This window comes from Gambusia affinis, linkage group LG04 (assembly GCF_019740435.1).
Source record: "Gambusia affinis linkage group LG04, SWU_Gaff_1.0, whole genome shotgun sequence".
In the NCBI taxonomy this organism is placed as follows: Eukaryota; Metazoa; Chordata; class Actinopteri; order Cyprinodontiformes; family Poeciliidae; genus Gambusia; species Gambusia affinis.
Genome location: NC_057871.1, coordinates 9,103 through 33,334, shown reverse-complemented (window position 1 = coordinate 33,334; position 24,232 = coordinate 9,103). Strand labels below are relative to the sequence as shown.

The 24,232-nt window shown below is 41.8% G+C and overlaps 1 protein-coding gene and 2 long non-coding RNA genes across 7 annotated transcripts; 2 read left to right on the top strand and 1 right to left on the bottom strand.

The window, feature by feature from the left end:
- Positions 1 to 340: 340 nt before the first annotated feature.
- LOC122829528 lies at positions 341 to 11,434 on the top strand. Of its 5 annotated transcripts, none has more exons than XR_006370384.1 (4): positions 341 to 408; positions 913 to 1,062; positions 5,667 to 8,502; positions 8,589 to 11,434. It is a non-coding gene; the product is annotated as an uncharacterized LOC122829528 (long non-coding RNA). The 5 variants fall into 5 exon arrangements; XR_006370386.1 differs by having other exon boundaries at positions 5,667 to 8,896; positions 8,983 to 11,434; XR_006370385.1 differs by having other exon boundaries at positions 5,667 to 9,064; positions 9,149 to 11,434.
- LOC122829527 (equilibrative nucleoside transporter 1-like) lies at positions 2,027 to 19,651 on the bottom strand. The gene is made up of 13 exons (XM_044114151.1): positions 19,471 to 19,651; positions 17,598 to 17,731; positions 17,258 to 17,339; positions 16,188 to 16,360; positions 14,947 to 15,086; positions 12,567 to 12,701; positions 12,334 to 12,431; positions 11,574 to 11,655; positions 11,441 to 11,505; positions 4,447 to 4,555; positions 4,236 to 4,321; positions 3,963 to 4,162; positions 2,027 to 3,878 (listed from the first exon to the last, which is right to left on the bottom strand). The coding sequence occupies exons 2-13, from the start codon at positions 17,621 to 17,623 to the stop codon at positions 3,767 to 3,769; spliced, it is 1,308 nt and encodes a 435-aa protein (XP_043970086.1). The 5' UTR covers positions 17,624 to 17,731; positions 19,471 to 19,651; the 3' UTR covers positions 2,027 to 3,766.
- Positions 11,579 to 12,646, top strand: LOC122829529. Its single transcript, XR_006370387.1, has 3 exons — positions 11,579 to 12,087; positions 12,337 to 12,448; positions 12,565 to 12,646. It is a non-coding gene; the product is annotated as an uncharacterized LOC122829529 (long non-coding RNA).
- Positions 19,652 to 24,232: the final 4,581 nt, after the last annotated feature.

The window sequence follows — 24,232 nt, the reverse complement described above, 5'->3', positions numbered from 1 at the left end:
TCGTTTTGTGTCCCACAAGGTGACAAACAACCAAGAAAGGGTACACTGGTGCTGTGACGACTGAGAAGGGTTACACTGATTTTAATTAGCAATAAATTCAGTAGCAAAGTTACTTTGGTTCTAGGGTCACACAGGAGGATGGTAAGCATATAAGTTTAAACAACTCAAATTTACCCCCCCCCCAAAAAAAAAAAAAAAAAAAAAAAAAAATCCAGGTAACACTAATTACCTTAATAAAATTAAGAATAAAACTTATATTGTCCACCCTTTTGTAGCAGCATAAATGGTACGCTGCCACTTTAAGACCAATTTCGGCTGCTGCATATAAGCAGGTCTCCACCTGCCGCGAGGCTGCTTGCGTCATGACGTTGTATCGTTCTGCTTCCTTTGTTTGCTGAACTATGCTGGGTAAGCGTGGCTGTTTCTTTGTTTATCAGCTTTAATTGTAACCATTAATGCAAACTGGTCTGCTCTGGTTAGCCTCCTTTCTTTGTTTGCTTGCTGCCGGGAAGGTAAGGGCTAGGGTGGCTAGGTAACATCCATCCCATGTAAACAAAGCCGTTACATAGCATTTTGTTACAGCTGCGCTCCATAGGCAGAATTGTGACTCCGTTTATCTGGCAGCCTGGTAATGCAACAGGTAAGCGGCTATCATAAATAATAGTTTTCATCAGCAGTTGTATTGATGATCTGCTCTATTTTTTTAGCCTCCTGATGAGTTTCTGACCACCATTGTATTGGGATTGACACTCGCTGATGTTTTGCCTATAAAGAAATGCTTTAAAAGCCCTACCTGAACTGTCCCCTGCTGCCGGGAGCATTGATGGCACTACCATCTGGATAAAGTGCAACATTGTAGGGCTATTGTACCACTGTTTTACTCATATTGTTCAATTTTTTTCTTTCTTTTAGGATCTGAGGCTTCTCTGGTGACGGTGTCTCTTCTTGTGTCTTTTGTTGGAGCGCATTCTTTTTTTTGTTTGCTGTGTTTTTGTAGTGTCCTATAGTGACCCCTTTTCTTCACTGGATGTTGCCCCTTTTCTCACCACTCCCCCCCCACTGGTAAGCCTCAGTTTCCTTTTGAAATTTAAACATTTTATTATAAACAATTTCATAAAAAATGCATTCACTGTTTTAACCATTCAATTGCAGATTATTGCGAATATTTTTAAACAAAAGAAGCATATTGAAGTTTAATAGACTGTTGTAGAACTATTTGAATCTTGTCTCATTTCCAGTAGAACTTACCTGTGTCCTTACTATTCTATTTTCCTGGAGTTATTCCAGGTGGCGTTGTCGGTTTCCCATATTAGCTTTAATGTCTTACATTTGGGTTTCATAAAAAAAAAAGAAAATCCACCCCAGGTTGCCACACTTATAGAAAAATCAAATTAATATTTTGAAAATTGAGGGTAGGTTTTCTAAACTGTAGCTTTAAAGCTCATTTCAACAAAGAAATGACATATTCCAGTTAGTCCTTCAATATAACAGTTCAGTCAGTCGTTCGGTCAATGTGCACATAAGTTGTCAGTTTTGAAAATGTTCATGAACAAATAGTTTGTGGAATGAAACAAAATAAAGGATTGGGGCCCCTTTTTCTTAAATGAGCTTATCTGTTGTCCAAGCAAAAGATCAGGCTCCAGCAGCACCGGTCCCTCCGTCTTTCCAGGCTTCAGTCCGAGTCACAAAGATGGCGGCGGGACCGTCCTGCTTCTGGAACTCCACTGGCTCGTTCAGAAGTCGGCCCTCCAAAAAAAAACAACAACCTGCATGCAGAGAGTTAACCGATCATGCAGGTATGCAGAAACCGGTTACTTCTTGGTGAAAATCAAATTGGCGTTTAAAATAAACCAGAAACACTCAGTAATAAAGAAATTACTTAATAAACATCACTTCACCACAAAATAAGAGCTATGCTACTTCCAGAGCGAAGCCTTATACTCCGGTTGGGGTTTTTTCCCAGTTAAAAAAAACTGAGCAACATTAGCTCCAGCTAGGTAGCCATAAAACAACAGACTCACCAGAGAAATCCCAGAACAGAATATACATTATCCAGTTCAAAATAAACAGATTATTTTGGTATCCCAGCAGCACTTATGAATAGTAACTTCTCTACTTCAGGACAGCGGGCCTTTAGGGCTGGAGTTTGACACCTCTGGTCTAGTTTGCCATTTCCTTTTTTCTTCCCCCCTCTCTTTGCCCTTCTTCTCATACCGGCAGGAGAAATGTGGGTGTAGTGCCCTCGACAGCAGTGGTCCCAACCTTTTTACCACCACGGACTGGTCAGGGCTTAGCAATTTTACTGCGACCCGAGGGAAGGGGGGGGACACCCCTGATTGTCGTAGATTGTCTCTTGAAATAATTGTAACCGATCCTCCTGTACTGTGAGGTGTGTCACGACTGATCTGGTCCAGTCGGTAGAACGTTGAGACCGCTCCGATCTAAAATCGGCCATATTCAACATTGTCTTGGCCCAACTATTGCAGCCTGTGGGGTTTTCCCTGACCGTGAGCTGAGCGAGAACGCAGTGACGTAAGCATGGAGGGAATCCCAAACAGCTGACATGCTCAACTATAGAGAGCAGCTGCTCACACAGTCATTTATCCAGAGTCTTTTCTTTTTGTTACATCTTTTATTGCTTAAAATGAGTCCACAAACTATCACTGCTGCTTCTACATTATCATCCGTGTTTCTTTATTCTAAATTCACATATGGTATGTTGGGGATTTTATGGGATTTTCTTCTAGAATCAGGATGCTTGTGAGTGGAATCGGTTCGTGTGAAGTGTGTTGCTCCTGCCGTGTGGCTGGACTCAGGAACCGATCGAACCTCCTGTACATCGGCTCTGTGGTCACACAGGTTTGGAAAATCGGCCGACAATTCTTAAATCGTGCCGTATGAACCAGATTTAAGACTCACAAGCTTTACTCAACTCGTCTCTCCACTGCCCTAACCTCTCTGACTCTGGTCGCTATGGTAACGTCTACACATCCCTTCAAAATAAGATACACATGCTCCACAAAAACAAACATTTGGCCTCAGGATAAGGACTAATGGAGAACTGAACTTGTTTCTCTGCAACCAGACGGTCCATCTGGGAGAGATGAGAGACACCAGAAGTGTTGCTGATGCTCAGGGTTCTTGGTCTCTAGTGGAGAAACAGTTTGAAGCTTCATGGCCTCATTAACATCCGGTCACCATATCATGCAGAGCTTGGACTGTGGGAATCACCTACTGGATAAATCCATCCTCCTGTCTCTTCTCTGGGCCTTTTCCCTTCATAAAGAAACTTTATCTGAATCTGATCTGGTTCTGACCCATTTTGCTGCTTGTGGCTCAATGTTGGCGCCAAGACGGAACCCAGAGAGTCCGGTTAAAGGATTTTCAAAATAAAAGATCCTCCAGACTCAAATAATGCATAAAATGGAAACATTTAATTATTTCTTGTGCGGCCCGGTACCAACTGGTCTACGTACCGGTCCGCGGCCCGGGGGTTGGGGACCACTGGTCTACAGGACATTCTGAGAACTAACAAAACAAACATATTAAACATACAGACAGATCAGCAGTTTATGGGGGTTACACAGACATGAAACTAAATTCTTTATAACTAGAACTGTTTCCACTCCTGTCAGGTTCATGGATTTGATTCATTTTTTCTTCATAATCTGACTTTCTACATTTTATTTCCATTTAAAACATTTAGTGAACTCCAGTAGATTTAAATATGTGCTGCTCTTTAGATGTTAAAATGAAGGGGTTCCAGTCAGACCAGTACTCTGAATAGGAAGGAGATGGCGGCTCCGGCAGCCAATCCCAGAGCCAGGAAGAACGCCATGATGGCTCCGGCGGTTTCTGCTTCATGAGGAAGAACGTTCCTGCAGAACAACAGAATTAAATACAGTCTGTTGTCATGGAAACAGAGCGCCTGCGTCGGCTAGTGTGTTTTGCTGCTTTCTTACTTCGGTCCATAACACATGCAGAGGCTGGCCAGGTAGCCATTGCTGAAGGCGAAGAGGAGCATGAAGGCGATGAAGAAGCCATCGTGATAGAAGAAGACGGGCAGATGGGAGCGGGGCTGAACGTTGCACAGCATGAAGAGAGGTACGAAGACAATGCGAGCCAAGATGGCCGCCGGCAGCACCGGGCTGTCTTTACCTGGCTGCACAAACGCCATCTTCAGATCCGACGAGGCCCTACAGGCCAAAAATGCGCCATAACAATCAGAAACTCACCCACATGAAGACGGCGGTCAGGCTCCGCCCAGTCCAGTCGCTCAGGTTGAAGAGCAGGAAGCAGCTGACGGGGACAAAGTAGAGCTCTGCGCCGGGAACACGGAAAAAACACGGGAGAGTCATTAGAGCCAGGCAGACCTCATGTGACCAATATGGAGTACTGACGCCAGAAGGTCATGTGGAGGTCATGCAGTCAACATGGAAGACTGACCCCAGGTTCCCCCGTCGGCCAGCGTGGATCGCGTGTCGGCAGTGATGGCGGGAAACGTGCCGATGGTGACGGTGAAGGTGAAGCAGACCGACGTTGCCAAGATCCAAATCTGAGGTTTGAAACGCAGGAAGAAGGAAGACGTTGGGTTTCAGCTACTGGTTTATGTATCAGTGAAGCATGTGTTTTTAGAAGCATCTGAAGCTTCTGACAGAGTTAACCATCATAAACTGTTCATTAAACTGCAACATAGAGGAACATAATCACTCCATTGCTATGAAAAATGTATTATTTTTTATTGAACATTTTTTTGAACAGTTACAGTGAAGAGGTATCAGCACATTTACATACATAATGTTTGTTATCAATAGGCCTATCCATTTGTCTGGTTACAGAAGCGTCGTCATAAGATAAGATCATTTTATTAGTCTTCCATAGGAGAAATTTATCTTGGAAACAGGGGCAAAACTGCAACACAACAACAAAATAAATAAAAACAAGAATTGCATAAGAGCACAAATATCAGATCGGCAGTACCATTTCCACTCACATACAATGCTAATGTTGGTCATCGTCTGGACCGCCTGTTACTCTGTCCAGGCCCCGCTGGTCGGCCATTTATCAGGTTCATGGAGAGTGGTACAGATGAATGTTTCAAATGGTTCTATTTACACAGAGGAACCTGAACCTTCTCCCAGAGTTCATAAGAACATATTCTGATGCCATGTGACCCATCAGACAAAATGTTCTGAGCTGATCAAACAGGTGCTGTGGGGAAGATAGATCCAGAGTATTGATAATCTTACTTGCCATCTTCACCAGGCTTTGAATTTGAGCTTTTAGTTTAACAATAAGATTTCCAAACCACCCAGTAACACCATATCTAAGAACAGACTCGATGGCTGCCCTATAAAAGATCAACATTATCATTTTAAAAATGCCACACAATCGAAGTCGTCTAAGAAAATAGAGACGCTGGTGAACCTTTGCACATACATTTGTCACGTGTGTGCGCCAGCTCAGATCGCCGTCATCCTTATATCTATAGTCCATTTTGCCCATTTTACAACAAACTGATCCTCCTGCAATTTTAGTCTGCGTGTGATTTTTTTATTTTTCATCACAAAACTTTCTTGGACACTGAGCCACTGCTCCACAGTTGGTGGTTCCTTACTGTGTCACAATTGTGCCAACCCAGTGTTTTGATTTTGACCTCCTTGCAGGATTCCCTCGTGGCTCCTTGGTAGATACCCATAGTTGCCTGAGTCCCTCAGTCCGGTGACCAAAGACCATCTCAAGAAGATCCCTCTGCTTGTTCATCCATACTGGCGAATACCCGTTCCCCCATCCTCCAGTCTGCCGATTACCTGTCTGCCCTCCAACATACTACCACCATCTACCTCCAGTGATCTCCTACTCCTCTTATCATCTGATCCTGGACTGGACACCTCTAACCAGCCATTAGATGAATTCGTTAACCTTTTACAAAGGACCCTTCAACAAGTTCCTGATCCTGTTCCAACTCCTCCAGTCCGCTCCGTGTGTTCGGAAGTCCGTCCACCAAACCCGGAAAAATACTCAGGTGAAGTAAATCGCTGTGGTGAATTCCTCTTACAATGCACCCTTGCCTTCAATCACTCACCTCAAAGTTTCTCTTATAATGCTGCTAAGATTTCTTCTATAATTTCACACCTGATGGGAATGGCTCTAGAATGAGTTGAAGCCAGATTTAAATATCTGACAGATTTTTGCTGCACCTTTGACAAATTCCTCACTGAATTCAAGCAGACATTTACCCAAGAGTCAGACAAGACATATGATTCAAGAAACCTTTTGACAACAAAACAGAGATCTGTAGCAGATTTTGTAGTGGATTTCAGGATTAAAACGGCGGCATCCATGTGGAACGAATAATCTGTAAAGAGTATGCTTTTCCATGCCCTTAACAATTCACTTAAAGATAAATTAGCAACTCAAGATGAACCCAGCACACTGAGAGAACTTTTCTCAGTTGCTATTCACTTGGATAATCGAATTAGAGAGAGAAATAAAGACAAAAGTAGAAGGATTCCATCTGTTAAAGTTACCTTCTCTCTGGGTCCATCTCCTTCTCAACTGCCCTCTCCTTCACAGACTCAGTCAGATCCTGAACCTATGCAGATTGGTCGTACCTGGTGATCACCTGAGGAGTGACAGAAAAGAATGAATTCTCACTTGTGCCTGTATTTTGGATCCCTTGGCCACTTCATCGCCACTTGTCCTGTTTTGCCAAAACCCCCGGCCTGCCCGTAGAAACGAGGAGGCTGGTGGGCCAGTTGAGAAAAGACAAGACTTCTCTTCCCGGCGACACTATTTGTCAACAACAATTCCCTCAGTCTGTCTTTGTTGATTGATTAGGGGTGTGAATGTAGTCTCATTGATTCAGCCTTTATACAGCAGATATTACTAGAAACCATTCAACTCCTGACTTCTGTCAGTGTAACCGCCTTGGATGGTAAATCTTTGCCTCAAATCACTCACATGACTAAACCGTTACAGTTACTCATTTCTGACAATCATTGGGAACTGATATCATTTACTCACATTTACCCCACAGCTAACTCTTCCTAAGTTCTAGGTTTCGAGTGGTTGCAAAACCATAATCCCCACATCAACTGGTCTGAGCTGCACATTGAATCCTGGTGACATGAATGTCATTCTTGTCTCTGCTCCCCAGTTCCCCCAAGTCCACCACTGGCCGTTCATCAGGAGGCTAATACACCTGATTTGACTCTCATTCCCCCTGATTATCACAATTTGGCTCCCATCTTCGGCAAATCAAAGGTTCTCTCACTTTCATCCCATCACCTTTACAACTGCACAATCGACCTTCTGCCTGGCGCTCCATTACCTTCGAGTCACCTATATTACATTTCACGACCTGAACATGAGGCAATGGAAGAATACATCAAAGATTCCCTGGCAACTGGCATCATCCGTCCTTCCTCTTCTCCCTTAGGAGCGGGGTTCTTTTTTGTGGGGAAGAAAGATGGTTTCTTCAGACCTTGTATTGATTATAGAGGTCTAAATCAAATAACTATTAAGAATAAATATCCCTTAGCTCTTCTTTCTTCAGCATTAGTACCTGTTCATGGAGCGACTGTTTTTTCTTTGCTTACCACCTACTCCGCATCCGCCAGGGGGATGAGTGGAAAACCACATTCAAAACTCCCATAGGTCACTTTGAATACTTGGTCATGGCGTTCGGTCTCTCCAACGCCCCAGAATTTTTTTTCAAGCTGTGGTTAATGATGTTCTCTGAGACGTCTTAAAAACGTTTTCGTGTTCGTCTATTTGGATGATATTTTCATCTATTCAAAAAATATTACAGAACACAAGAAACACGTCAGTCTGGTTCTACAATGCTTCCTTGAAAACAAACTACGTAAAAGCCATCTGTAACTTTCCTGGGTTTCATTCTTGAGGGCGGACAGGCAAGGCCTACTTCGGAAAAGATACAAGCAGTACTGGTTACACAAAGGATGAAACGACAGACTGGGCACACAGACGACAGAGACTAGAAGCCAAATGAGATGAGGACCCGACAAAGACACAGAGACACAGGTTATACTAAATACACAGGAGGTAATCAGGGAACGAGACACACCAGGGAACTAATCAAGGGGAGACAGGACAACTCGGAGACACAGGAAACTCGAAATAAACACACAGAGAAACTCAAATCGTGACAATATTTCCAGTCTGCCACGAGACTTAACCCCCGTCAATCCCACTCGTCATTGTTTTTCTCTTGGTTTAACCTCTCCGTTTCCTATCTCCTCAGATCCAGTAACATCAAGCCTGATGCGCTTTCCAGAGTGTACTCACCAGATGAGTCCATCCTTCCTCCCAGCTGTACTGTAGCTGTAGTAACCTGGGAAATCGAGGACATCATTCACCAAGCTCAGCAGTCAGAACCCGACCTCAGAACTGGACCAACCAATCAACTTTATGTTCCTCCCTCTGTCCGAGCCCGTCTCATCCATTGGATTCACACCGCCAAGTTCTCTGCTTATCCCAGTACAAGTCGCACCATAATCACCTTAATCACCTTAATCATCATAATCACCATTCCTGATTAAGTCGTTTCTGCCCTCTCTTCAAAGGGATGTAAAAGAATACATACTGGCCTGTCCTACCTGTGCTTGTAACAAACCATCTCATCAACTTCCGGATGGTCTTCTTCAACCAGTATCTATACCAAAGCGTCCTTGGTCGCATATCGCCATCTGCTTTTTTACCAGACTTCCCATCTCAAGAGGTATGACCACTATTTTCACAGTCATTGACCGTTTTTCCAAGACCTGCCATCTGATCCCTCTCAGGAAACTCCCCACAGCCTTTCAAACAATAACTAGTCATCAAACATGTTTTCTGCTTACATGGAATCCATCAAGAAATCCTTCTGCCCAAGGTCCTCAGTTCATGTCACAAGTTTGGAAACATTTCTGTTCAGCCATTGAAGCAAAGGTTACATTAACTTCTGGTTATCACCCTCAGTCAAACGGCCAAACAGAAAGGATGAATCAAGAACCCTAACCCACCCTCCAATGCTTTTCTTCCACCAATCCATCCGACTGGAGTCAGTTTCTATCATGGGTAGAATATGCTCACAATACTCACATTTCTGCTGCTAATGGTTTGTCTCCATTTGAAATCTCTTTAGGTTACCAACCTCTCTCTTGTCCATCTGACAAAAGAGAGATCGCAGTCACTTCAGTCCAACATCACATGCGCTGCTGCAGAAACATCTGGAATAGGACCATCTCTGCATTCAACCTAACTGCTGAACAGAACAAACATTATGCTCATCAGAAGAGAACACCTGCTCCACAATATTCTCCTGGACAAAAGATTTGACTTTCTGCTCGGATATCCCTTTGAAATCCATGCCAAATAAATTTTCTCCCAGGTTCATCAGCCCTTATGAAGTAGTCAGTTATCAGTCCATCTGCAGTCCGACTTCGTCTTCCGTCTTTTCTCCGCATCCATCCCACTTTCCATGCTTCCCAAATAAAACCAGTCCAGACCAGTACAGTACCGAATATTTAAACTAGATGGTTCTGTTATGAGTACTCCATAATTTATGATAGAAGGAGTCTCTCTGGATGATAATAAGCTAAATATTAGTCTAAAGTAATAAGTACTCCACAGTTTAAAAAGTATATAAACTATATGCTCCTGTTCTGGGTTGCTAGGTAAATGCAAGTACTCCATAATTTATGAGGCATAAAACTAAATGTTGGTTCTCCATGTTTGATTCTATTAAGTAGATGGTCCTAAATGAGAATCTAAGGTAACGAGTAGTTTCTCTAGATGAGTTTCTCTGGATTCAAGGTTTATTCTAATTATTTTTCTGGGTTGCAAGATTATTAGAAGTACTCCAAAATCATAAGCTAGAAGGGTTTTTTCTGGAAAAACTAATAGAATTTTCTCTGCATAATAATCTAGAAAGTATAATATTGGTCTAAATAATAAGTACTCCACAATTTTTAAAAGTAATAAAATAACAGGACAAGGAATAGATGAATCAGGGAAGTATGCACATGTAGCTACATTAAGATAAGACAAAGACATGAGTGAAAGTGTATCTGTTTGCTGTTTTTGCGTGTTGCATGTGTACAAACATGAAACCATGCAGCTCGGTCTCCCAGGCAACAGTCTGATATGATGGTGTTATCTAGGAGCAAGTCCTTGGGAGCGCTCTGCTCCACAGTCACATGGATGATTTTAGAAAGCAGTGAGGAGAGCAGGGGGCTCATGTTCACATATCTTCCAGGAGATTTGAGATATCCAGCCAGTCAAGGCTAACAGGGGAGCCAGTTCAGATACAGAGAGCTTTAGGTCGGGTAGATTGAAATTTTTTATTTGTCCTAAAGTCTCACCGATACATCTCTGTTAATTCCAATCATCCAAATTAGTGTGGTCGTTCCACTGAACCGAAACGAGCAACTTCTCCAGGATCGATTTGTTCCTGCTAGAGAGTTTTAGTCTGCAGCTGGACTACCATTCTCAGCAAGAATCACATCCAACTTGCATCTCTGTCCCACAGCATGTCAGTCTGAGTGTTCGCTAGTCGGCACAAATTTGTCGACATGAAGGCAAATAAATCCAGCAGATTTATAAAAAACAGAGTGGCTGGAATATTAGCTACTTATAGCCCGGTTCAGGCTATAAGCGGCTTATATATGCAGGTTTCCAGTATTTTAAAAAAGCTCTGTGAATGAGGTTTATAGTGAGGAGCGCTCTATAGTCTGGAAAATATGTTAATGTAGTGGTATAGAAATATATGTATTGCTATACAAATAGCTTTCAGGTGTGAGGTTCTGGTTGGGCAAAGTGGGCGTGGTTTATAAGAAGCTGCTGCGCCCAATCGGACACACATGTCTTCCTCAAGCTTTTGCTGTGACTCGCGTCTCATGGACTTTGACAGTCAGAAGGCAACATAACATCAAGTGCATGCTGCTTTGATCTTGAGATGGCAAAGCGCTACTGTGCGGCTCTCCTCCTCATCGTCGTTTTGTGAGTGTGTGTGTGCATGAGTTTGTCTGGATTAGGAGATCTCCCCATATTACTATTGCTGCTTTGTTGGTATCCCGGATTCTGCGCATCACCGATCAACATCGGATTGTGGTGGCGGCTACACGCCCTAATTGAAGTGGTGTTTGGCATGCGCTCAGGTCGCCTCCTGTTACGGCGTGGCCAGAGGGTCACACCGGCTTCGGATATTTTAATTTATTTTGTTGCTATTTAAAACTATTTATAAAACTATTTATTCATTTGGGCTGATATTGTTTTCTTTTTGTTATACATTTTGGGTTGTTGTCCTTATTAATTGTTTTTTTTTTCTCTGTTGGCAGTTGCTGAGGTCCGGCGGAGGTGTTGGTGTGGTTATCGCACATTAATAATAATAATCCGATGAACTTTAAAACAGATTCATGTGGATTTAGTGTCTGACCTTCTTGAAGATCTTCATCATGGAGATGCTTTGTTGTTTCTCATCTGCTGCAGCATCTTTATTCTCTGAACAAAAACACCAACATATGTGACTCACAATAATCGGAATAATAGAAATAATCTCAGCTCCATACCTGCGTTCATCAGAGTGATGATATTCTGCTCATCATCTGTTCTTTGTTTTCTGTTCCTTTCTTGATAAAACTGGAAAAATGTCTGAAATGAAAGTTTTTTTCACATATTAATCATCAACCATAGAAGCTGTTTCGTATTATTGCATCTTGATTTATGATCCACGGTCAGACACAAACAGATTTCAGTTCTTCTGATTGTTGACGCTGCCATCTTTAAGGGACTGGAAATGTCTGGTCGTGACTTTGGAAAAACAACATAGCCTTCAGTTTCGTTTGACCTGAGTGCTGCAGTGCTCACCAGAGCAACCTGTGACCTTTTATTAACATATTGCGCACACCTGTGTAAATCTCCACCAACAACAGGAAGTCAACAAGAACATCAACAATAAGATTCAACAATGATAAATGTAGTTTTTGTTTTAATACAGATCTTCTATCACCAACCTGATCTCCTTCATCTCCATCGAGTTTGTCTTCAAGAGGAACTAAACCCCACATCGACTTGTTTCTGAAGGTTAGCTGTAAATTGGCCTTAAGGGTGCTACTTATGTGTTTACAGGTGCAGTATTATGAGCACCTTTTTCAGAATTTGTCTAGGGCTGGCTATGTTTTCACAGGGGGGTTAGCCACGCTTTAAATTAAATATATACTTTTGCCATGTGAAAAAAAGCCTAAATATGTTTGACAAACCCTTAAGGTTTGCTCTGAAACAAACTGATAAAGAATATTGCTGAGAGTTGTTGTTCCGGTTTGACTTTACCAGTTTGGGCAGTAAGACGTAGGACAAGATGGACAGGAAAATGACAACACAGGCTACGATGAAATAACCGAATGCTGCGTCCTCCAGCTCAGAACCACCTGGAGGAAGTGACACAGTTAAGATGTTGATCATTTGTCATGTATTCATCCTATTGTCAAAATTGTGATCAACAAAGACTTATTTCACATGAAGGCTATCTTGCAAATCAGTTATTGAAAGCTTATCTGACAGACTTGCAATGGCACAGATCATAGAAGCAGCAGCGAAGGTTCCAGCGAGTCCTTGGCCGCTCATGATGGGAGTGGTGTACGACGCTGGAAGCAAACCGGCCATCCCAAACAGACTGCCCTGCAGCACCGCTCCAAACGCTGGAACATAACCAACAGTTCAACAAGCTGATTAGAACGACTCCGAGTTTGTTAACCCTTGGTCTTCTGGGGCTCTAGCACTATTCAGTGTTATGTGTTTGATTCCAGTTTCATCCCTGCTTCTTGTCAGTGCGTCATTGAGCAAGGCACAGTGGAATAAAATAATTATTCACAGTATGTTTACTTTTATTAAAAGTTTATTTAATGTTAATCTTACAATGTTTAATCAGTTTATTATATTTTACTCAGACTTACAGAGTCATTGTTTCTCTTCTAGCCTTCACAAGTTTTCTCCAGAAGCCGAGCAACAAGTGATAAGTAAATAACTATCAAACCTCCAGAGTGACAGACCAGACCCAACGACTGACTGATTATTATTAGGCACAGAATATTCTGCCTGAAACTGGTTTTTAACTAAAGGTTGCATTTTTCTCACTATGTGTATTAATCTGATAAGCTTTTTTAGAATATCAGCGATGACACCCAGTCTGTGTTTTGTTCTCTCTTTTTAACAAAGTTTGGACTTTGTTAATTTCTTGCACTCGACAGCACTTAACCCACAGTTACCTTCTGATCTCCATGCTGGTGGATAAATGTTCCTGCATTTGGGAGCCTGGCAGGGTGGATGTGGCTGTTGGAGTAGTTGGTGCTAAATGAGTTCAGCTTTGTTCTGCAAAAACAATATCTGGAGAGTTTCTTATTCCTGCGACTGACTTTGAAATCAAATTTGCATCTGGCTGCTCACATAAAGAAGGAGCTTGTATTTGTGTGACCTTTCGTGTTTTAGCATTTCTCCCCTGGTAAGAAATGCCACAAGTTGTATTTGAACAAATATTCTGATTGGTTTGTTGTTTAATAAGCAGTGACTCTGATTAATCCTCCTGTTTGTTTCTGGGATACAGCAAAAATGTTCCTGGATCAATTTGACCCGGGAAGTGTTTAATCATGCAATAGTTTCAGAAACCAAAAAAATCCTTCAAAACATTTTTGTATCTGATTATTAACTCCAATACTAACCATTTCAATCAATATTTGTGCAATGAGGTTTTTTTTATGTCTCAGAAATTAAGGATTAATGACAACAACCAGTGATAGCAAAGTTACTTTGAAAAAGTAACTTTAATCAGATTACTGATTACTCCTTGAAAAAGTAACTCAGATTACTCACTACTTGATTTGGAAAGTAACTAAGTTACAATAAAAGTAACTTTTTACTGTTTTACAGTTCGAGAAAGTTATTACGACGTGGTACCAGTTTGTTTGTTGTTTTTTTCTCCCCGTTCCTCTAAGTCGAGGTTCCTGGGGCGGATGAAGGAAAAAAAAAAAATCATACCGGAAGTAGGATGACCACAGGAAGGGGTATGTTGTATGGACCAATGAAATAAACTGAATGGATGCTAGTAAATGTCTGTACCACCTTTTGTAAATAGAGGAGATACACATCCTCCTTGTTGTTCCTTAATAAAAATGTGAATTTAAAAAAAAAGTAACTTTTTTAGTTCCTTTCAGGAGCTGCTAACAACAACGCAGTGAAAATCACATTGATCTTTGCCAAAACGTATTGTCAGCTATTTTATAATGCCAACAATGTGTCTCTGTCATGATTTGTGGTGAGGCAGCAGGCAGTAGACCCAGGATTAAATGAATAATGATACTTTTAATGATCGGTGCCCAAAATACCAGGCAGCACAGCTGAGCGGAAGGCTAAGGCTCATCACTGGTAGCAACTGGCTAAACGCAGAGACAGCAATACAGACTGGAACCAAACACCCGACAGAGACACAGAGACACAGAGACACAGAGACACAGAGACACAGAGACACAGAGACACAGAGACACAGAGACACAGAGACACAGAGACACAGAGACACAGAGACACAGAGACACAGGTGACATTAAATACACGGGAGGTAATCAGGGAACAAGACACACCTGGGAACCATCAAGGGGAGACAGGAACTCAAATCAACACAGAGAAAAACCCAAATCCTTCCAGTCTCCACTGATAAGGTTGAACTGAAGGGGAGATTTTTTAATGGTTATAGTACCAAAAAAAGTCGTTAGTAATTTGTGCGTGTTTTTGTGTTGTCCACTGTTGCAAGACTCTCATATTTTATCCTGAACATTGAGGAGAAACGACCTTAGGCTTTTAGATGCTCAGAGTTTAACATTGAGATATTGGGTATCCATCCATCCATCCATATTGGCTACAAGACATCAAATGATTATCAAATAAATATCTCACAGTTGATGATGATTATCTTCACCATGGTTATGGAGAAGAAAGGCAGCGGCTCCAGAGGAACTTTGACAAGGACAGCAGTGATGATGAAGACAAACATGATGATGAAGAGGCTTCCCATCACACGCAGGCGCTGAGGAACGCTGACAGAACGAGAACAAATTAAATCCAGCTTTGTTTGTGAAGCAGGACTGATGTTCTGTAGGTGAAACGCTGACACTAAACTGCTTAGATTGAAGTATTCTGCAAAAAAAACAACAGAAGGATTTTTTAAGTCATGATTGTTTTAGGGTTCCTGTTTGGTTCCTTCTGTCTTTCCTTGTTTTGGACCTGATTTTTCATCACATTTCCTGTAAGTCATCACTCTAATTCATTTTTAGGTTCACATTTTTCTAACGATTCCTTCCTTTGTCCTGTTGTGTGAAAAACGTTCATTTGATTTATACATAGTGGTATGATGATGATTGCTGGGTTTCTACAACATATCAGCTGAATTTAATGTTTTCATGTTGAACAGCTTGTGGTCATTTTTGATCCGAGAAGCTCTGGCAGCAGCTGTACGGTGATGAAATGTTGTTGTAACTCATATTATCCACGGTTCTTTAAAGAGTTGAAATAGATGCTGATGGGTGTTAGCAGGAAACATCTCCTGTAGCAGTCTGTATTACAGCGAGTGAAGGAGCCTCTGACTGAAGACACTCTGTTTCTCCAGGCCAGTCTGAGGAAGAGGACGGTCATGGTTGGACAGAATAGAGTAAATGACAGAAGGTTCTCCTGCTGCCTCCTGGTTCAACCCCCGATCTGTTAGAGAGGCAGCCATAGATATAGATCAGATAGATCAGATTTATTTCTAGAGCCAGGTGAGGCTGAAGCTGCACCTGATCCTCAGAGCTGCTGCTCCGTCCAGGTGGCAGCGGCTCTGATGGAGCAAGTGGATGATGGCGTCTCCATGGCGATAAGCAGACTGCTTCCTCAGGTGGGCCAGCAGGCGTCTCTTCAGGACCTCCATGATGGGAGTTGTCATGGCAACAAGTCTGTAGTCGTTGGTGATTTTCCTTTGCTTCTGTAACTGGAGCAACTTGAACGTCCAACTGAACGTAAATCTGCCCACATTACAGAATTAAACTACCACACATCTCTGACCTAGAAACTGCTCTAGTACTACTGTAGTATTTGTTTAGTACTTTGTGCATTACTGGTGTAGTACCTGTGTAGTACCTGTGTAGTACCTGTGTAGTACTCACAGGCTGTGCAGGAAGGAGGTGAGGCAGGTGCACAGCAGCAGAGGCAACATGGCGCACAGCGTCATCACATTGTTGAATTTGGTCTCTAGAACACTTTGATGTTGACCTGCTGCTTCACTCTGATTGGCTGAAACCTCAGTGGGCAAAGGTTCCTTCAGACGATTCCTGAAGTACTGCAAGGACAATAAAACCTCTGTTCACGTACAAAGAGTTTTGGTCAAAGGAAGACTGTTAGTGGGACAATAAGTGGACTTGGATTCAGTAAGAGAACCTTTACTGGACTTGTGAACCCAGATGGTTAATGGCCTGAACTTAAATTGCTATTTTCCATCCATACTGACTCCTCAGAGCACTTTACACCAGAGACACATTCAGCCATTCACACTCACAAACCCACACACATCGGCAGGCAACTTGTGGTAAAGCAACAGGAAGTCTCAACCCTCTGCATCCATCCCAGTCAGACCTTTTAGGGATGACAAAAAGCTGCTCACACAACAGATCATTTGGTAGCACTGACCTCTGTTGGTCATTTGATGCTGCAGCGCCACTTTAAATGGAAAAGTAAATACACTCAGCGTACAAACCACTCAAAGTGCTTTACTCTCCAATCACATTTGGCCAATCCCACTCACATTCATGTATTGATAGACTGATTGAAAGGCAACTTGGGGTTAAGTGTCTTGCTAAAGGGCACATCGACATGTTGGCATCAGGCTCTCAGCTTGATGCCAACATCTTTTCTACTCAGCCAGTCTCTCCTGAGTCTGAATCCAGGTGCTGCTTTCTTCAAAGGTGACATTTGTAGGGAAATAATCAAAGCCTTTCCAAATTCAAACTCTCCTCCAAATGTGTTCTTCTTTTCATGGTCCACCATATCCCATGATTCATTGCAGGTCCAAACTGGGGGTTCAGGCAAAGCGACAATGGCGGTGAAGAGTGAAAAATTATGTTGTTATATTCTGTCAAATTCATTGACATTTATTCAGAACCCAGGCACAATGTTTCAGCTTCTCTGGTTTTGCTAATGTCAAAACAAGTCTGTGCATAAAAAGCAGAGGATGCTTCACCACGGTAGCAGTCATGAAGAAGTTCCAGGGCAGCAATGTTCCCAGACCAAGCATGAAGAAGATCACCCACACAGCCAAATATCTGCAAGAAATAAAATTGAATGATTTAATCAATGGCTGTCAGTGAGAGCTCAAGAGCTAGATCACTGAAAGTTAAAACTGATTTATCCTGAGTTTAGCTAGTTAATCAAGTCAGGTTATGTATCATTTTGACAACAGTTTTTCTCTTAATTATACAAACATTCACATTTGTAGCAAATCTTTACTAAGTATTGATGATTGTGTTCATGTTACAGCATCCTACCTAAAGAAGTCTAAATAAAGTCATTCTCTGAATTACTTGTCTTTGGGTGAAGTGGTCGCCATCGTCACAGAGAAACCAAGTGGCTGAAAGACGGAGACGCTGGACTGCAGGTCCGGATTGGGCTGGAGCAAAATGAGGAGGATCAGAACAACCTCTGGGTGTTTCTTGAGCTGGAATAAAATATATACTAATGATGAAACAGAAGAGGAGAACTAGACACTGTATTCACTCATCTTTTCTATTTTTAACTCAGACTTTCTCCGGAAAAGTTTTATTTTGGAATAAAGACGTGCTCAGTATGGATTGATTTTAATTGATCAACCAGGTCAATTGTTGATTCATCTGCAGTGTAAAGTTTCTGACAAGCTGCCTTTAAAGCTCTGTGGACCCTGAACACATCCGAATTCCCAGTGGGGGTCGGGATGATAAAGCACTGCTGCTAACCTGCTGTAGTCCTGCTGCTTAGTCTCATAGTGTCACTGACCTTTGACCCCTCATTATTGAATTAATTTTGTTCTTCTGGCTTTATCCTGCAAAAACTTTATTTTCTGTTTTTTCTCTCCTGTCCTCCGTTTCCTTTCCTTTTAACGAATTCAACCTGCTCCTCTTTCTTCCTGTCTTTTCATTTTCCAGTTGGGAGGGGCTGCCTGTGTCTCCACTTTGTTATTCCAGCTGGAAACTAAAGATCAGGATGACCTCTGCCCTGAACATTCAGAGACATGTAAAGACAGTTACAAAGTCGGCCTTCTATCAGCTGAAGAACATTTCCAGACTTACTCTTAATTTTTATGTAACCGGGCAGTTTACTAGATTTTAAATGGTGTTTATGTAAAAGTGGCTGTAAATTCCCACCTGTATTGGGCCCATGAACACACCTTTGCCCCCTAACCCTGACCTTCTGTCTTTGCTCGCCTGTGCTGCCTGGACTTTTTCACCCTTTTGATATCGCCATTAAAAAACATTTTTGCAGTACCACCTGAGTCCAGTCCTTCCTCCATTTCATGTCAAAATGGGACAGAAGGCCTTCAAAGTACACAAAGAGCATTTCTTTTGTTCTACATACAAAAACATTTTAATTCCTGACCAGGTTTCAATAAATCTTACTCAGACATTGAGAATTAACAAAAGTGGTGGAGCAGGACGTCCCATTTGGGTCAGCCTAGAATCTCCAGAGGTGAAGGTCATTATAGTGGTTAACCTTAACTATTAACTTTCATTTTGGCACCAAATGTGACAACCTAAATGTTGCTTGTAAAAAGAAAAAAGGTTTTTCAAATGAAAACTTATTTTTCCTCCAAAGGACTGAAAATGAAACATCCTCATATTCCTACTGGGTAAGGGTTAGTTAAATGCAAGTTAAAGTTAGAGACTCAACAGGAAGTAGAGCAGTAAAATGTTTTTCTGCCCTCTTGGGAGACGAAGGGAAGGCAGGACGATCGATCTGATCCAGTGTTGATCTACTCACCTTCACAGCTATGAAAACAGATTGATACCTGAGAAGGAACATTTGGGGAGCAAAGGTGCTACTTCCTATTTTCAGTCAGACATTTGAACTGTTGAAGAGTGTGTATATTGTTGGCAGTTGGTTCCTGTGTTTATTAGGAAAGATAATTCAGTCTTGTGAAATTACTTGAAAAGAGCAATAACCATCTCTCATGTATTCTGCAGAGCCTGCTACCTGAATTTCCTGAATGTCCCTGAATGCACCATCTGATGTCACAGATATTGGGAATGAAAAATCTCTCAATGTTGTGACATGTTTGGTGTCCAACCTCACAGAGGAAGTTCTTAGCCCAGAAAATCCCAATCAAACTCATGAGACATTTTATTTCCCGTCACGATCAGCAGCCATCAGAAGATTGAAGAAACCCAGACAGGATAAAATGATGAAACCAGGTTCAGGTTTTACCTTCAGTGTTTGACAGCAGCCATCCAGTCGTTATCACAGCAGATATTGTTGATCGTTCTGTGCGTACAGCTGCTTGTGAAATCCTTCGTCCTCGGTTACCTTCCTGTCTTCGAGCTCTTCCTCATGGTTTGGTGCCGTCTCAGCAGAATCACTTCTTCCTCTGCGGTGGCCTTTAACCTCTGATATCAGCCTGTTCTCTGGACTTTGGTTCTGTGTAAATAACAGATAACAGAACATTTTCAACCTGTGGAAATCATACAGATTGTTAATGAGGATTCAATTTATTGTACAAGGTAGCTTTAATGTGAAAACAGAAAATGCGTTGAGAGGCTTCGAGTTACACAGTGATCAGCAAGAGGCTGATCTAAAGTCAGATAAATCAGGTAAACTTCAAGTCATTTGTTAAATAACTCTTAAAACATTTATGGATTGTAATTCTGAAAATAAGTTTATAAGTTTCACTCAGGCATGAACCAGGAAATATTTTAAAATAAAAAATCCAAGTCTGGATGAAAAGCTCTGCCAGGCAGAGAAACACATGAGTTTTATAGCAAAGATAAAGAATTAACAACAATGGAGAGAGATTCTGGTTCTGATGTAGAAATCAACTTCCAACCTTCTACATGAAACCCAAATAGATTCTTTTGGTGAGAGTTCATAAGCATTTCATATAACATGACTAGCAGATGTCACCTTATTGCAATTTTTCCATCACACATTCAAAATATTCCATGAAAATAATCCAGATTAAATTCAGGTGGATCAGTCAGATTCTTTCTAAAAGGTTTGAAATCATTATTATTATTAATGTTGATTTGAAATCAATGGCTAATCTTATTGTTTGATAATGTTGCAGGTTCTCTCTAGTCTGGCTAAATCCAGCTTTTTATTTTCCTCCTGCACAGGACTGAATGTGAGACCATTGCTTAATAGCTCTGTGTTATTAATATTACCCTATAATAACATTTTTTAGAGAAGTTACAAACATTATTAAGAATACTACTGTGTCCTTCCTTCCCAAACAACTCTTGTCTCTGCACCAATGTTTTTATTCTTTTTCAAATGTTTATTGATACTCAAACAGTTAATTACAGCACCAACTTTCAGAATAAATACAACTTTTATGTTAAATTAGATTTTAAAAAGTGGTACATTTAAAAAGTTTCTGTTTGTTTAAAAGTTGTGTAGGACCAGGGTGACTCCCTACAAAGCTTGGAGCCGTCTTTTTCTTCCAAAGCAGCTCTGGTGCTCAGAGTGGCTCCTCCTTCCCCCCATCCTCACCCAGAGAGCCGGGTCACCGCTGGAACCATTGGTTCCTTGGTCCAAATGGGCGCAGAGGCGATGCTTTGTCCTTGGTGCGCCACCAGCAAGTTTCTGGAGGTCCTTGTGGCGTCTTTGATGGTGGCTAGGGTGAGCCACATCTCCACAAAGTTCCTCTCCGCCTCCTTTCATTGGTCACTCCGTCCAGCACTAGCTGGACCTCCCTTGCTAGGAAGTATGGGAATTGCAAAGAGGTGGCCTTTGCCCACAGGTTCACCGCAGCACTGCACTGCCACAGCAGGAGCCTCACCGACTCCGACGCGCCACAACCGGGTCGGATGCAGATGGACGGGATGCTGCAGGAGTCCATGGTGGCTCTGACTGGGAGGATCCCAGTGTGGCTGCCCTGGAAGCCACACTGGGATCCAGCCTGTTTGAGGCTTTGGTAAATAAAGATTGTTTCCCTTATTCTCAGTCTCAGTTTTGACATAAGAGCCTCCCCTGGTCGGGTCCCTAATGGCCTTAAGGGTAACAAAATGTTGAAAATATTAACTTCACAGTTCTGGAAATTAGAGAAAAAAGAGGGTCAAGGAAGTTCTATTATTTCAAAACAGAACCTGTAATTAGTTTTGAATGAACAAAAATGACCAAAAGACTCATCAATTGTATGGAAAGTAACAATAAAAGTTGGTTCCTGTGAATAAAAGTGTTTTTAGAAACAGTTAAAGTACCTCCTGTGGAGATCTCAGGGTTTATGTATATATTGTCAGTTGATTTAGGATGGAGTGAAAATAGTCTCAAAACAGCATCTTTGTGTTTAACTTTGGATAGTTTTTTCTGTGAAACATGATTTGTAAACCTTTAAAAAATGAAATTTGTGCGAAACTCCGGTTACTTTTAAATATGTGGTCAAATGCATAAAAAAAGAAAAAAAATTACAAATTCAAAATAAAATTACACACATAATTACAATTGCTACAAACGTAAAATTTCTACACAAATTTTCTAACTTCACCCTCACAATTCTAATAATTTTAAATCCAAATCTTCTCCTACAAATGTTGAATAAGAAGCACACAAACCAAACTGCATTTAGGCACAGATCCGGTTACGAATGCACAAGGATTTGTGAGGCTCATTTCACGGTTCCAGCTGCTGCAGATTTCAGTAAGTGGTGCGTTTAAATGCTGCTGTAAAGTTGGTCATCTGATTTTTGCTGAGTGTTTTGTTTTCATCCTCTGAATGTTTCTCACTGTGCTTGTGTTGTAGTAGCAAAGATGTTATTTTGTTGCAACACAGAATATCTCAGCACTTCTTTATAGTACAAAAAATGTTTATACACATATTGTGCATTTTTCATTGATACAGATGAGATTACATGGTTTAAAAATGGCCACTAGGTGGCGGAAAAAAGGCAGTCATACAAGACGGAGGTCTGCCCTCAGAAGTAAGTAGAAGTTAAACCTGCACACTTTACTCTCCAGTCATTTTAAATAATTTGAATAAATTTTTCAAATAATTTGAAACCCCCCCCCACAAAAAAACAAAACAAAAACTCTTTAACATTATAAAGAGTTGTGACTTCCTCAGGTAAAGCATATTTCTGGTCCCACTAAGTAGACTAAATATTGTTATATTTAAAAGATGGAGCCTATTATTATGTTCCACTGTTCTGCCATGAACTTCCATTCATTTTTGGCCTAGTCCAAGTCCAGATAGGAACGTCCTATCAAACTGGAACTTAACCTTGTCCTCTTACCTCAACTTTACCAGATTTGTATTATGATTCATGTTCTGTCCTGTCCATGTTGAGATTAATCCCTCATTCAGTTCACCTGCCACTCCTGGTTGCCTTCCTGATCCACCTGGGCCCCGCCCTACTTCAACACCTCTCAGTTTTTTCCTCCTTGCCAGATTATCGACAGCCACGAACCAATAGAGATCCAGCGTTTCCTTCCAAGCCTTCAGTGATTCTTTGACCCCTTTCTGTCCACGGATTGACCCCCCCCCCGCCAAGACCTTCTCGGATCCCAACTGTTCTGGATTTCTGGACCCTGACCCAAGCTTTGCCTCATGACCACTGAGTATTACCTGCCCCTCAAGCTAACTTTGCTCTCTCTGCCCTCCCATGTATGACCTCTGCCTGATCATCGTCTCAGTCTCTGGGTGTCGCCTTCTGGATCTCCTTGTGGAGTTTCATTGGTTCCACAGCAGCCCGTTCTACCCTGGTTCTGTGCTCCACCCGTCCACTGCACTACAGGTCAGTTCAGCTGAACATTTCTAAGTTGCCCCTCCTTTATCAGTGCATCACCAGTCTTCTCCCCTCTCTTCTCAGTGCTGTTTGTCGACCACATCCTGAGCAGCAACCAGAATATGAATATTTTATTAAACTTGTTTTTTTCCTTTCCAAACTCCTGTCTGTTGTTGAATTTCCGGGTCCCCACTGAGTGTCCTTACAGATTTGATTACATTTTTATTTGTTGTTGAGCGCATCTTTTTTTTTTTAAAGAAGTCACAGCTCAGCTTTAAAATCTCATCTCTGAACTCCTGTTGGATGAACTTTTTCCTGAATGCTGCTCTGAAAGTTAGTATTTAGCTTGGACAGCCCACTTTTTAACCAGTTTTTAATGTCATTTTATTTTTCTTCAAACTATTTTCCTTACAGAAATTACAACTCAGCTTGTAATCTCATCTTTGAGCTTCTGCTAGGTGCAGAAAATTTTTGTTAACTCCGTTCTGTACAACAAAAATGGACTTTAAAATTTCCATCAGCATTACCCAGAATGCATTGCATGGTTTGGCTTAATATTTTAGCTTCCAGTTCAGATATTTTTGCTGGAATCGCTAAAAAAACCCATATAGCGTTGCAAACAGCATGAGCTCCTCTTTCTAACCCTAGATGGCTGAGAATGAGTTTTGAGACATGTAGAAAATTTGCACCATGACTCAGAATGGGTTGTGCTATGTTGAACTGCTACCTACTGCTAATTAATCACAGAAGACGCCATTGCTGGCTGTTTTGGGTAAGTCGTTTCACTTTGCTAAAGTAGTTATGTACCTTTTTGGACCATATATAATGAGCTTTCTAGAGGTCTTGCGGTGTATGATGGCACTAGAATTGCTCTTTTGTTCTCATTTTAGGGATGATGGTTTGAAGCCCAACAGGTATCTGGAGATCTGGAAGGCAGCAGCTTGTTGTGGCTGGTCCAGTTGGAAAATGGCTGGGTGATGATGACTTGCTGCTTTTGCTGCTTTTGCTCATCCTCCTGGGGAGCATTATAGCACAGGGAGCCGTACCAATCTGTTGGAGATCTGCTGGTGCACAGTTCACTCTGGCTAGTTTGGCAAAGGTGAGTCGGTGCACCACGAAACGGATTCCTGGCACTCAATGCAGGCGAGACTGGAAGAGAATCAACGGAGAACGCTTCTGCTTCCTGGGCATGCTAGTTCCACCTTGCGGTGTTAACGGATAGCGTGTTTTTGAAACCAGGTGCCCGGTACG

Bases quoted from the DNA above. Each gene is read 5' to 3' on its own strand.
- LOC122829527 (XM_044114151.1), bottom strand. From the start codon at position 17,623: ATGGCGACCACTTCACCCAAAGACAA. The intron at 15,087-16,187 runs GTGAGTACTACA...TCGTTCTGTCAG, and splicing joins ACCTCCTTCCTGCACAGCCT to CGTTCCTCAGCGCCTGCGTG. The intron at 11,656-12,333 runs GTAAAGTCAAAC...CTTTCATTTCAG, and splicing joins ACGTCTTACTGCCCAAACTG to ACATTTTTCCAGTTTTATCA.